This window comes from Genypterus blacodes, unplaced genomic scaffold, assembly GCF_046128005.1.
Source record: "Genypterus blacodes isolate CSIRO-AG114 ecotype Tasmania unplaced genomic scaffold, CSIRO-AGI_Gbla_v1 ptg000024l_1, whole genome shotgun sequence".
NCBI lineage: Eukaryota > Metazoa > Chordata > Actinopteri > Ophidiiformes > Ophidiidae > Genypterus > Genypterus blacodes.
This window is the reverse complement of record NW_027466837.1, coordinates 447,747-462,344: the sequence shown is the minus strand read 5'-3', so window position 1 is coordinate 462,344 and position 14,598 is coordinate 447,747. Positions and strand designations below refer to the sequence as shown.

General features: G+C 43.4%; 1 protein-coding gene across 6 annotated transcripts in view; it reads right to left on the bottom strand.

Moving 5' to 3' along the window:
• LOC142992900 (uncharacterized) overlaps nucleotides 1–14,598 on the bottom strand; it is a 30,539-nt gene that overhangs the window by 10,144 nt on the left and 5,797 nt on the right. For 2 of the 6 annotated variants that reach the window (XM_076143450.1, XM_076143454.1), the window contains exons 2-3: nucleotides 3,477–3,559; nucleotides 1,037–1,211 (exon numbers count right to left, since the gene is read on the bottom strand). In XM_076143450.1, coding sequence (XP_075999565.1) covers nucleotides 1,037–1,211; nucleotides 3,477–3,559 — 258 coding nt within the window. Of the gene's footprint in view, nucleotides 1–1,036; nucleotides 1,212–3,476; nucleotides 3,560–6,329; nucleotides 6,380–12,884; nucleotides 13,585–14,598 lie in introns of those variants that run through there. The other 4 variants (XM_076143449.1, XM_076143451.1, XM_076143452.1 and 1 more) reach the window with 4 other exon arrangements.

Genomic DNA, 14,598 nt, shown 5'->3' with positions numbered 1-14,598 from the left:
GATGGCAAAATATTGGCTTTAAACTGGAGCAGACCCTGTGACCCTGGGGAAGAGTGAAACGCAGACGAGGCAGGAAGTGGCACAGCTTAGAAAAACACAGGAAATGAGGACTGTCCACAGGAAGTGACTTCTCACTACCAGAAAAGAACACAGGAAGCCAGGAGGCTTCACTGAGGTGAGGCTGGAGGAAGAGGAGGTGGATGTTAACACGTTACCTTCCTCTCCTCCATGATCTCTGGCTTAATAACAGAAGAGCTGATACTTAGGTATTGGAAAAAGAGTCTGAAGTGACAAATGATTAGCACGTTTCCTTTTTAATGACATTTCCCTTCAGAGGCCATGTTATGTTCCATCATTTGGGAGTTTTCAAGTGAACTGCTTAGGTGGGATAACACACCTCAGTGAGCTGTCAGCCCACTGTGATGATAGTTAGAAAAAAAGTCATTGAATTAGTCTATTTGGGGTTTACTGAATGGTTTCTGTACCTCAATGAATTTAACTTAAAAGGGCCTGAAAGTACTAAGGCCTGAAGGAGATTTGAATGTATTTTAATAGGGATTGGGAAAACCTTTAAAATGACAAGCTGAGAAAACCCTGGAAGGATGAAGCCTGAAGGAACTTTGAATATATTTTATAGGGAATGACTGAACTGATGTGTTTTAATGTCGTGCTATCTGAAAAACCGTAATAGATTTGAAATGTTGAACGAGTTCCTGAAAGTTTGAAACCTGAAGCTCGGAAGAATGTTTCAATGGTTTCTGTGCCACAATGAATAAAGGAGCTGAAAGTGTGAAGGCCTGAAGGAAATTTGAATGTATTTTAATAGGGAATGGCTGAAAAAACTTTAAATTGGGAAGACAACTGGTGCCATCTAAAGAAAACATGGAAAGTATGAAAATGCTGAAGAAACCCTATTTTGAAGCTACCAACTGTTTATAAACAACAGGCGCCACCAATTCAGCAGAGACGCAGAGCTGTGTCCGAGTGTGTGTGTGTGTGTGTGTGTTTGTGTGTATTTACGTGTGTCTGATCTTACCCAGAGCCTTTATCCTTCTCCGATCGAGTGAGTGTGTTATTCTCTGGCGTTTTGCTGACATTGTCACTCGATTGGCTGGCTTTAAGCCCCGCCTCTCCACCTGAGGCCGACGGCTCCTTCCTTTTCTTCCGGGCAAAGAATTTCTTAAACGCCTGGAACTTTGACTTCTTCTTTGCTGAGAACATAAAGAATATGACAGAATGTTTACATTGAACTACAGTGTATTACTACACCTAAGTACACAGTAACACAATGAGAATATGACACACACAGCATCTTCACACTGCCCTCACATGAACTGCTGTTTGAGCAATTATCTGTGTGAGCCCTGCGTTGGCTGTAAAGACCCAGGTAGGCCGTCTAGTAAAACCACACACATAGCCTGATGTGTGTGTGTGTGTGTGTGCGCGTGTGTTTGTGCGCACAGATGGACACGAGGACAGACCCAGTCATACATACACACTCATCTGTGCTTGTAAAATCCCCCAGGGAGCCCACGTCCATTAGCACCACTGTGGAAAAACTCAACAAGTCTTTTTTATTGCTCCTTAAACAGCTACACACTGCTTTGAGCTCATCCAGAACACAGCAGGAACGAGCCCACCGCTCTGTCGTCTGCAGCCGTATACAACAGGGATGAGGTCAGGCTTTACTTCACCGTGACAATCGAATGATCAGTACAAAGAAAGGTGACACCACTACACTCCACAGCATTGTGTATCAGTGCTGCAGATGTAACAAGACATGGTCGGCTCTTTGTGGTCGGCCAGTTGAGATGTGTCGCGACCACAAATGAGCCAATGCTTTGCTACGTCATCGGCAAAACCGCATCCATTTGGGATGAGAGCAAGGGGCAAGCCCGTATTCCATCATGCCTGTGAATCTAGTCTAGGATCCCCAGGGAGAGCCGGAGGACATGGACATGTGTAAGGGGAGGGACCTAGCCTCCTACGCCTCCAGGACACAGATCTGTAGATCGAAAGATAGATACGTACTGGAGAACGGATTGATGGGACTTTGATGAGGGAAACTATTTGAAGCCGATTACCCTTTGAGAACTTTCTGAGGAATTGACACAACACAGAGCAACCAAGAGCAACAAAGAAACTGAAGAAAGTGTGAACGAGGAGGAAAAGAAATAAAACACAAACATGGTTCAGTTCCAGTTCAGTTGCCTGTTTTTTTCATGTTTGTCTCTCTTCTCTGTAGAGAATCCTTGAGCATTCCTCCCTTTCAGTAAAATAGTTTTTGGTTGAAGCACAAATAGAGCTGAAAAATGTCTGGAATCTAAACCCGTTCAGTCTAAGACTCTACAACTGCTGGGCCATTTCATCATATTCTTTTATTTATATGACACTTTAAGATTTTCATTTCTCATCCTTGAGATGTGTGGAGTAAATTCTTCTCTCCTTTGTCTTGACAACAATGGGAGCTGTATAACTCCTTTATTTACTTAAGGAGCTTCCAAAGCACTTTAGGTGACACATCAGGCCTTTCTGCAGTGCCAGGAAGAGAAATCAGGGGGAAACACCAGTGGACAGAGCCATTTATCAGCCTGAACATGAGTTATTTTAGATACAATAACCCATTCAGCTAAAGGTCTCACTTACTGAGCGCTGGAAAAGGCCACTACTTCAATGGAAGGTCAGCAGATCTTTGCCTATTGTAGATGAAACATTTGATAACAGTTATAGAGCTGATAACTTCCCACGATTCCGAAACACGACCGGAGTCACACTCAGGATGGAGTCAGGGGAATTTCTAAGGTAGATACTAGGACTTCAGCTCAAGCAAAGGGAAAGGCGATGACCTTCCACAGGGAAAGAAAGAGTGAAGAAGAAGAAGAGGAGGTCAAGAGGATTACTGGAGTCATCCTTGACTTGCCAACAGTTCTCTAACAAAGCTGAGACCAATTGTCCAGCTCCTTGTGAACATCTGACATGTAACAACACTCACACACACAGAGTTTATTTACACTGGGAAACGATGCTTCAACTAAAGAGTATTTACCATAATCCCCACGGCACTCCAGCCTCAGACCTAAACTCTTCCTTCACAGACATCTCGATGACCTCCCAACCACTTCTTCCTGTTTCCCATCACAGCAGCAACATCTGGGCCGTCTAACTGAACAGCCCGTGTCCATGCATGTGGGTTGTGTGTGTGTGTGTGAGAGAGATGATGATAGATTTCTACTGTGTCTTTGGTTCTTGACAGCAGCGGTCTGTCTGTTTCTACCAAATCTCACTATAAACACATCATTCCACGTGACAGATGTTTGGAATAGGGATTGATTTGGTGGAGAAGAGTTCTTCTAGCATTTCAATAAAAATCTATTCATCAAAAATAAATTGATTAGTTCTTTTAACCCTCAAAGATTCCTTGCTTGAACTTCATTCAAAAATTACTGAAATGGTCAATGAAAAAGCAAAATTGTTACCTGAGCATTCTTCCGCAACCTCCACAGGCTCCTGACTGGCCGCCGCATCTGATGGTCCCGATGCCATAGCAACACTGTCACTGCTGCGAAAGAGAGAGCAAGAAACTGGTGAGTCTTGGGACCAAAAGAGAAGGACAAGACAAAAGCCAGAACGATACCATCTGAGAAATGTATTCCTCTCTTAAATGTTGAGTCGTCACAGTTTCCTGCCTTGTTCCATCTAAAAGCCTGGCTCTAGATATGTGTGCCATATTTCAGTTTGCTGTTATTACTGTTTATTCTCCCGTCCAAACTGTTAGTTAACACCACAACTAATCCAAATCCAAAAGTGCAGTACGATCCTTCACTACAACCCAAACAGACTCAACAGAGGCATCTCAAATATGTTTCCAGTGTTCTGCTCTGCCATGCACCTCTGACAAACTGCCTCAGAGCCAGAATAAGCACCGATTCCTTCACCACAAACTGAAATGGAGAGAAACTTTTATTACAACCTGATGTCTTGGTGTGTTATGGACCGTCTCTTTAAAGGCAAGACTGCAAAAGACTTCCCCTTTGATAAATTGATCATGTATTTAATCATCGTTAGCCCCTAAGCTTCCTTGTGCTCTTTTACCGATCACTCCATTTTATTTCCCAGGGTGCTTTAGTCCAGCCAGTGCAGACAGGAAATCTCCAGCATGGTGAACCAGTTAGCTGTTAGCTCTCCCGTACAGAGGCACCATTAATTCAGTAAGTTTAAAATTACTCCCAATTGTAGGCTGAAATCTGATTAGCGATGTTCTGTGCGCACGAGATTTCCTTCGCAGTTTGGCAGGAAGCTGGGTGATTACCAGCGCGGATGACGGTAAATCGATATCTTATAATAATCACGACGATCTCGTGATTGATGTTCTTCCTCACTCTACTTGCGCTTCAAACTTTTCCTACGGAGTTCATGGGAATGGATGGAGACGGAGGAGAAGGGCCTGTTTTGTTAGACTAAGCTTTATACGTTGAGGCAGCACAGGAAGATTGAATTTTGCAGCAATAAGCTTCAACCTCCAGACTCCCACACAGATGTGATGGGATACAGGGGAGTGCAGATGTGCAACACCACATGAGGTAGAACTACATAGAAAGGTCAATGGAGTTTTACAGCAGAAACAAGCCGCTGCTCTGAGCGCTCTGCGATTTAAACAGAGACTCTAAATGTAATATAAGAGAACACAAAGAGAGGGGATTTGAAACTATCTCAATAAAACACACAATTTAACTTTCGGGTGAGGAAATATGTTACCAATAATTCAAGGAAATGCCACAAAAATGTCTTTCACTCGATCGTTTCTCCACAATCACATGGCAGCGCTAAATCTACATTAAGACCATTTAAGTGGATTCATTAGACAGATTTCCATGAGTCACTTTCGAGAGATTTTCAATGCTTTAATCTGCAAAAAACACACTGATGCACTTCTGCTCTCCTCTGTTGTAGCACCGCCGCGCACAAGGACGTATTAAATTATTTACAAGATGAAGTTCTATAGCTGTGAATGCCTTAAATAAAAAATGAATTCTCTAACAGTGGTTTTAAGATCACTCCCCTACATTTGCACTTTCAATAACAGCTATTATGAAAAATAATAGTGCAGTTAATTAAAATATTATGTCTTGGATCATACAAGAGATGTTTCATGACTCTGGGGTTGAGTCAAAGCACTAAAATATGTTGTAATATGACAGAAATGCTGCATGATACTCAGCTGGAGTGTAAACAGTTTCTCTCCGATTACCTTTTGCAGATGCAATGTTTCTGCTTTGCCTGTTAGTGCACACAGAGCTTTTCCATTAGGGAAGTGGCTGGAGAGCTTCTTGTCAACTGTGTTTACAGAGAGTTGTGTATTATGGAAACAGATGGAACATTCCAGAAGGGTTGTTGACATATCAAGGGCCTTTCATCACTATTACCCTTATGTAATTGCGAGATATTTAGTCATCACCTTCCACCAGCCATTAGCTTCACAATCACCTCGACATTGTATACATTATATAATTGATTCATTACATACAGACTCATAACTTCGTTTTATCACATGGTCATACGGCAGATATTGCATTGTAATGGTGGTTGCTATGAGCTGAAGCATGCGACTCATCAATTTCCTGTGTCTGCTGCAGGAAGACACAATACACACACACACACACACACACACACACACACACACACACACACACACACACACACACAATATTTCAACAGCTTTAATAACATGTCCGGGATACAGATACGGACACATAGACAGAAACTAAGAGATAACACAGACCTTCATACACTCTGGCTTATTGTCTGTGACACAACAGGAAATGATGGAACTACTATATCAACAAGTGTCACGGAGAGAGCGGAGAACCAAACACACAATGACAATACCACATTGTCAACCGTGCAGAAACCAACATATGAAAGGATTCCTTGACACTAAACTTCAGGAACAATCAATATGTTTACATGTACAATAAATCCTCCTCAGTTTAATACAAAAAGTCATATTTTTGCCTAAACTGACGTTGCTTTAACTTATGGAAGCGCTCCACTGGTTCCCATTCATTCACTTGTCGTTGTTATTGTCGTACTTCCTCTCATGAGCTCATTTGTCTTGATCTATATGCAGCAGATGGCAGCATCCTATCCATCATACCCATGTCTACAGCTCACTCCCCTCCGGTACAAGACAAGTACGACACAAGCTGAGATTCAGTTGGAACAATAAGGACTAGTTTATGTGCTGTCAAAGCTTTGTGTTCTTTAAATGTGTTATTGTGGAGCGGAGTATCAGGTTCAAGGGTCTGGGGTCAGGGGTCAAAGTGACTGACCTGCGCCCACCTCCGAAGCTGGATCCCCACGGCGTCATCCTTCGCTTCATCTAGGAGGGGGGACGGACGGATGACAGGGGAGGAGACGGAGGGAGGGACAGAGAGACGGAGGAAGAGCATGACAGAGGAGAGGATGAGTAAGAGATGCATAAATATCAAGTGAGGGGAAGTAAAAGAAAGTGAGATAGAGGGGAGAGGAGGGAGAAGGACCACAGAGAGGACAAACACCAGGCGGAGGAGGGAGGAGGGAGGAGGTCAGAGAGAGAGGTTGTGGGAAAGAGCGGCGTGAAAGGAAAGAAGAGTGCGTTAGATAAACAGACAAATATTAGAAAGAAGAGACAGACAAAAAGAAAAACAGTCTGAAACAAGAAGGCCGTCCAGTTTATGACAAGATGTAGGGTTATTAATTAGTTTTGTCCAGAAATAAAAAAAAAAGAAATAAAAGAGGAAAGGACACAAAGAAGAACAAACAGAGAAACATAGATAAAAAGGGTCTGAGACAAAGACTGTGTGTCATCGATGACTGTAACCTCCTGCCTTTATCCGTTTGGTTCCTGTCCCTTCTGACACAAAGCAAATCCATTTGAGTTCAGCCTTAATCCTTCAATGGATCCAGTCTTACCCGGCTTGATTGGTAGCCTGAGGCGCTGGCTAATTGGCGCCCGTCTTTGCTGACATGCAGAGCTTGAAGTCAGTCGGCTTGTGACAAATCATCTCTCAAGACCTCAAGAAGTAGAAACTCTTACCATGACTAAGGGCCACATTAGGATTTCAAAAGAGTGGTTGTTGAGTATCTATAGAATAAGCATTGCAGAAACCATTATACTCCTATTCTAATCCTTGTACCAGTAACATAGCTTAGTATGGCCTGATTACATAACGTCAGCTTAAGGAGGGACTTACAATCAATCAAAGACCTTAGAGAACTCTACAGCAGCTATGTGATATCTTTACGAGAGTTACGAGAATCTATCGGCTATTCACAAATGGTTGTTTTTGGGCCAATCTGTCCCGTCTTTCTGGACTGCTTAATTCTCCTCGCCAGTTTCTGCCAAGAGTAGGACAAGATCCTTTTGAAGACCAGTTGTGCCAGTAGGAATGCAAAATGAAGCTGGAGGAGCCACAGCTAGGAGGTGACCCGGGCTTTACCCCTGCACCGCCCACGAGTGGACCGGCCAGCTCTGCTCAACTCGGACTGCCGTGTTTAGTCTCTCATTACAGAAGCAAAGAGCACAGCCACGCATCACTACGTGGGAAGAGACTGGCCTACGACCCGCAGTATTTTAGGTACTTGGCTACAGAATTCGGGAATCTACTTCTCATATATGTGGACGTAAAAATAAATCCTGAACTCGACTCTTGAACTCGCTCTGTACGGTGAGTGTACAGTATATGAGAGACTATGTGGTGATGGAGGATCTACTGTATGTCAAACTACAAGCCTCAATTTCCACTAGCAGGGAGAACGGAGCGGAAGACAAGTAAAGCAGGAGAAAGACATGAAAGCACGGAATTCCTCCAGCAGCTGAAATGATACATTTGGCTAGTTGGGAGAGACCACTAAGTACAGATATAGACCTACAGAGACCTGTTGTGTATACAGATATACGCAGCACGCATGTCAGCTTAAGACTGTGGACACAACTTAAAATATGCAGAGTGCAATTTAAAGGGGATCTAAATTTACTCCCTGCCATTCTATTACATGGAGAACCTTTTCATTGGTTTCTGTTGAGTTGACTCTCCCTTGCTTCATTCAATTTACTATAAATCCCATTAATAAACCAGAAACAAACCAAAGTTCTCTCCTGGTTTCATCTGGACGTTTGTGTCACAAGATGAGTAAATAGTTGAAATACTTGGAGTAGAAGATTTATTTTCGGTTTGTGGACTATTTGAATGAAGTGAATCCCACAGCTCATTAAACACAATTTGGAGGGAATTTGCTTGAAATGTACTCAACCATGTTGGAGCTGAGCTGCGGAAAGTACATTTGTTGGAAGTGGAGTGAGTTCACGATTCCCACACAAACCCACAGCTGGTCCTGCTGGAAGATTACGTCTACAGGCAGGAGGAGAAGATGGGAGGGAGGACCGGAGGGATGACATGAGGAAGGTGACGAATCGGATTTAAAAGCGATAACTTTGCTAACTTTAGCTGACAGTGTAAACAACCTGGAAAAGTCAGATACCGCACATATATAGACGCCATCAGCCCGACAGGAAATTCAAAACCAACCTGGTGAGAAGGAGATATAGTTTCTATTAGAGGACTTTCTATTTTTAAGTCGAAAGCCGTTGTATTGGCACTAAACTCATGTTGGGCCAAAGCAACCAGCCATAGAGTTCAAACGTTTTCTTGTTGTTGCTTCCATTTGTCACTTCCACCTAAAATCAAAAGCTGTATTTTTCTTTTGACATACTGTACTGTTATAAACCCAGACCAAAAAGACAATTCTTAAAGGTTTCTCCAATTGCCATGGTAACCTGGAGCATTCTGTGTGTAATTGGACCGTATATCATACAGGATCCAGTCTGAGTTTCTCCTGCTCTGTCCTGTGGTCTTGTCCCGTGTCTCTTCCCTGCATGTTATCTCATAAAACATTAATAGGGAACAGCATGTTAAAAAGGTAGAGTTCTCCCAGCACAAACATCCCTCTCTCTCTTATTACTCCCCAGATGTTACAAAGCTTTACAGGAGTTTTGTTATTATCTAACCAATGCCCATACCAATGCAATTGAAGGGGCTCAATTTAAGCCAAAGTCCATATTAGGATATAAAAGGAAATATATAAAGAATGTGTGCAGATAACAGAGCTCCACATCACCGCCTCCTTACTCCCTTTCACTCCGTCTCCTCTCTTTCTTTCTGCCTCTTCTCTCATCTCTCGTTCCCTTAACTATCTCTCTCTCTCTCCTTCTCCTTCTGTTCGATTCCCTGACTCTTGTCCAAGCCCACATACCAAAGTAGGAACGCAGGCTTCAGAACCACAGTGTTTCCTCTTCAACCATTGAACCCCTGTGTGGTCGGCAGGAGACGGATGACTAACAGGAAAATTATTCATTAAATGTTTGTGCTTCCCAGAGAATTCCATTGTAACTTGGACTTACTCGCAAGATCTGAGATGATTAGCCGTGGCGTTGCTAAGTGGTCGTTGGTTTTCTGGGTGGCACCCATGTGAAGTGTGTTCAGGAGCAGATAACAACCAACAGTCCAACATTTATCAGAAAATAATTCAAAACATAAAGGCTGCAAACGTTATTTGTCATCATTACTTGACTTAAAATGGATGATTGCACTCACAGCAGGATAACTTTCACAGCGATCCAAATAAATGTTCTTTTTTTTTGTATCTAATTGAGTAACGTCCGTCAGTATTAATTAAGAATGATGATAAGGCTACAACATCAGAGCTTGTAGTTATATAAGCTGCTGCACACTCTCTGGCCAATCAAAATTGAGGATTCTGCCTTGTCATTGTGTAATTCAAGCTACACTTTACTGATCCCTGTGGGGACATCTGTCCTCTGCATCCTTGCTACAGTATTTAGCCACAGAGCAGCACTCCAACTGTTACTGCAGTTCTGAGGCTGGTGTCTTGATCGCGGGCAATGAAAGGGTTGTTTTTTTAATACCTGGCATGTTTTTCTTGTGCTGTGAGGAAATGCAGACAGTTGCAGAAACTGGCACAGACACAAAAGATCAAACGCCCTTCAGGACAAGACAGATCCAGGACAAAGCTACATTTACATCACAGCAATTGTCCAATATTAGTCCGTCAAAGATCATGCGTCAGACCAAGATAAGATCATCTAAATGTATGCCAAGGTCTGACTAGGACATTAACAAGTCTAAGTTTAGTCTGTCTAATAGAGGCAGACACTGGAGGGAGTGTTTGGGGTGCAGAGGGACCTGTAAACAGATCAGTCAACCCATTACTCACAATCAAGAGTTTTGGTGACATCTTGCAGCACGTTCTGATACCGTCCATATGAAGACGATGTAGAGCATGAAGATTAACTTCTGCCATGGTGTGATTACCGTTACCACACCTTTGGAGAGAGGTCTGCTATGTAGAGATGTCTGGTACACATGTGTGTGTGCTGAAAGGACAAACCTTAGCCTCTCAATCTAGCATGAGGGACTGTAGACAAGTACTGGGCCCAGTAATCCAACAGGAACCGTGTCAAACAACATGGTTGGTGATGAAATGAACACATCACTGTAGCCGTCGGGGGAATGTGTTGTAACAAAAATGAATTGCCAAAACAGAGGAATGATGTGGCTGGATGTCTGTTGTTTTACTTTCTTCTGGTAGATGATGGCAGAGTCTGGTGGGTTAAACAAGGACACCCTGGTTGTCCATTCAACTTCCCTTATAACTTGATAGTTATTAATTACAATGTGTTGGAAATGTGTTTTGGTCACAGACAGTAGCCTTCACTCTGGGAAACTGCAGGAAAATCGTGTTTTTGGGGAGGTTTTGTGTCCTCGTCTCATCTCATCTCTCCCATATTCTTCCTCCATCTCCCTGCAGTTTAAAATGGTTCTGAGCTCTTAGCAACAAGCCATACATGGACTCAAGGGAGACACTGACCAAACACTCATCAGTCACCCTGTGGAGTCTGCATTCATTTACAGCTGCATCACCATTCCTCCTGCACAAACACAACCTACTGTGGTTTATATAACACCATTTGGTCCAGAGAACACACACTTGTTGTGGATCTGTTAAGGATTTGTGCATTTCTATATCATTAATGTAAGTGTAGTGTAAATCCTGATCTCTGTGGGGTTAAACTTTCAATCGTATTCTACTCTACTCAACAACCCAATTATTGTCGAGTCACCTGCTGTGGCATCACTACACTGGGGTGACCAGAGGGCCTGAAGGTCCAGCCTGCTCTGATATCTTGTGAGCATGTAGCAGACATGCAAATGAACTCATTAGAATGAATGTGAGAGACGGGCTGGGGCAAAGTTGAGAACAATAATAAGATAAGAAAAATGTGATTGTTTTCTCAGATTATGCTTCTTCACTGTCTCATTCCCCGTCCCTCTAAATCAATCTCTGCCCCTGTTTGAGACACACACACACACACACACACACACACACACACACACACACACACACACACACACACACACACACACACACACACACACACACACACACACACACACACACTGTTTGGTTAAGTTAACTAACCAGAGTTGGCCATAAAAGCTTGCATTGTTATCATGTCATGAGACTGAAAGCACAGAGACAAAGAAAGTGGAGGGGAGTATCAGCATCCATACAACTCCAGCACAAAAAGACACTTCACTGTAGCTATAATGCTAAAGGCTTTCATTATCCTTCCCCTCTGTGGCTCAATCACACTGAGACAACAATCTGATTTATAGATCATTTTAGTTAAGTGACCACACACATATTTCAAATGAAGATAAAATCCATAACACAACAGCTAAGCTAACACATTCAAGTCATGACCTGAGGGAAAGACTGCAAACCTAAATCTTACAAACATGACGAGAAAAAAATATGTCCTGACTAATGAGTCATCCTCTGTCAGTGTACAATAGCTCTAAGTCAATCAGCTCTGAATCATCCAGCCGCCCGGCTGAGACAACAACAAGACATCGGTTGTCTCGACAGACAAAGACAAACTTAGATTAACCGCTGTAGTAATAAGCACTGCAACAGCCTCAATTTTGGAGAAACCCCTGAACATGAATACACACATTCTCCACTCTCATGCAACCTAACAGCAGACACAGGACTTTACCACCTCCACCTAGGATGTCCTGTTTCTAACATGTTGGTTTGTAAGCAGGATATCAACCAATTGTTGCAGACTTTGCACAAGGAGGAGTTGATTTGAGGCAAACCCAGACTGGGATACAAATACGGAAGGATTTTCATTTTGTTTAACCGTACAACATACAGACTGTCAACGGATTTGATTACTTTGCCCCCCAAAAAGACACCAATCTTAACAACAAAGGGCTGCTCTGTCCTTTCACTATCAATAAGTGGAATTTAACCCAGATCAAAATATTGATCCGGATCAGAAAGGGGTCACTGCTGGACTATAAATGGAAATGTGCAACAACCACCAACGTGTAGCTGGGATGAAGCTGATTCAGCAGTAAAGAAGGCTTTGTTATGGATGACAAGCGTGTGGTTACTGTGTCGGTGTTAACACAACCTCACATGTTGTGCTCAAACAAGTTATGAGTTGGAATTACAAATCCCTTTGAAGAGCCCAATGACACCTACGTCCTCAGACACACTGTTAGCAGATGTCAATCATGGAGATAAGGTGAGGAAAAATTTGATGAAGCAACACGGTTGAGCAATATCATCTTCATCAGCAGGATGGGCTTTGCCACTACGCACACTGGGGGCTGATTCTGAGTGAGTCAGGCTAAGCAATACTGATTAGAACCAACACCTTACCTTACAATATAAAAAGACAAAAATCAGAAGTCTTTATTTGTATGTTAATAGTTGATAAATGGTCTAATAATGTTCGACGAAGCTTATCTTACCTTTTCCCCTTGAAGCATCCATACATCCCTGCCATTTCGCAACACTGCAGCCGAGCTCAAACTGTGACAAACTGATGCTTTCTGTCCCCCACACAGAAGACGTCTTTCTCCCTCTCTGAGACAAATGATGCTTTCCCCCGGTCTGTCCAAGAGCGGAATACAAAATCCTCAAATGCAACACTTGGCGGTTTTGTGCCACATCAAACTCCCTTTTCCTTCCTAAACATTAATTTCTTCCTCTTTGTAAGACAGGGACGCCCGATCTGGAGGAGACACTGCCGTCTTCCAAGTCAAACCATCATGTGAGGTTCCTCCCCTTTCAGGGGGCACAACAGTCAATTCTCACACAGAACTCCCTTCTCCAAACTTTGGCAGCAGGAGTCGGGCAGCCGGCCAGTCCTAACTTCACCAGTCCCCACATACAACAGAGCCAACTGTGGATAAAAGCAGTCAGAGTAACGCACAGAATGCCAGAATCACAGGAGGAAAAGTTAAAAGAAACAGGAATCTCCTCAGCAGATGAAGGAAAAACAGGAGAAATGTGATTCCTGAGGATCTGTAGCTACCTCAGAGAAAAGGTATGTCAGAAGTCCTTGGAGTTGCCCAACACACTGATAGTCAGCTCTCGTGGGGAAAACAGCTAAATGAAATGAGTGACTGGCTGCTGCATGCCTCGCTCCTTCCCTCCTGGCCAGCAAGACCGCTCACGCTGCAGAGGGAGGGGAAGGAGACACAGAGGGAGGAGTAAGGGAGGAGGCAAGTGTGAACAAGAGACTGCCCCCCCCTACATGACCCTCTTACCCTCCCCACTTTTCCTTTTACCTCTCTCTCTCCCCCTCTCGCTCAGTTTTTCACAATCTTGTTGCAAAATCTTAAACGTAGAATGTCGGAACATAGTGTGTCTGTGTGTGTGTTGGTGTGATCATTGTCTAATCGATAGCCAACTTCCTTGAGTTTCTCACTGCACATGTTGCAGCAGGAGAAACCACAGATGGCACTGTTCCATTTAGATGTGCCAGTGAGCCAGCTTGCACAATGCCACAGCCTTGGCACACCAAAATTGAATTCAGTCATCTTTAATGTTATTAGCTACGCCTGTGTTTGACAGTGTGAGAGGGGCGTATGTACTGTTGGGCCTCTAGACCAGAAAAAGAGACTGGAACATAGACCTGTGAGTTTGGGTCCTGCACTCTTCTGACCCTGATCTCCATTATCACCGATCCCAAATGCTGTAGATCCAATTTCAAGCCAAATTAAGGCCACTGTGGTGTGAAGTCACATGTGAAATAAAGACTCACATGAAATACTGGTGGGTTTTTCAACAGCATTTCATTGTTTATACTGATGAATCAAGAGGAGTTCCGTGTCCGTCCAGACCCCAGAGATCTCGACCACCTAAAGACCATATAAGGAGGAAATGAATCGGACCTACCAACTTGTCACACTTATGGACTTTCTTTGCGGCAGAGTATGGTGGTGATTGGCATTTAGTGTCATAGTTTCACTTACTTGCATGTGCATTCCTTGACACACAATGCATTGTAAGTGAAGTCAATGGAATTGACAAAGGAATGCCTGTAGTGGGGACTCAACCATGGTGATCCCGGTGTGACAACACCACGGTTCTCCCTTTCTCTCTCCAGGGCCTTTTGCACTGCAGGAGCCCTTTCACACACACACACACGCTCACACACACACACACACACACACACAC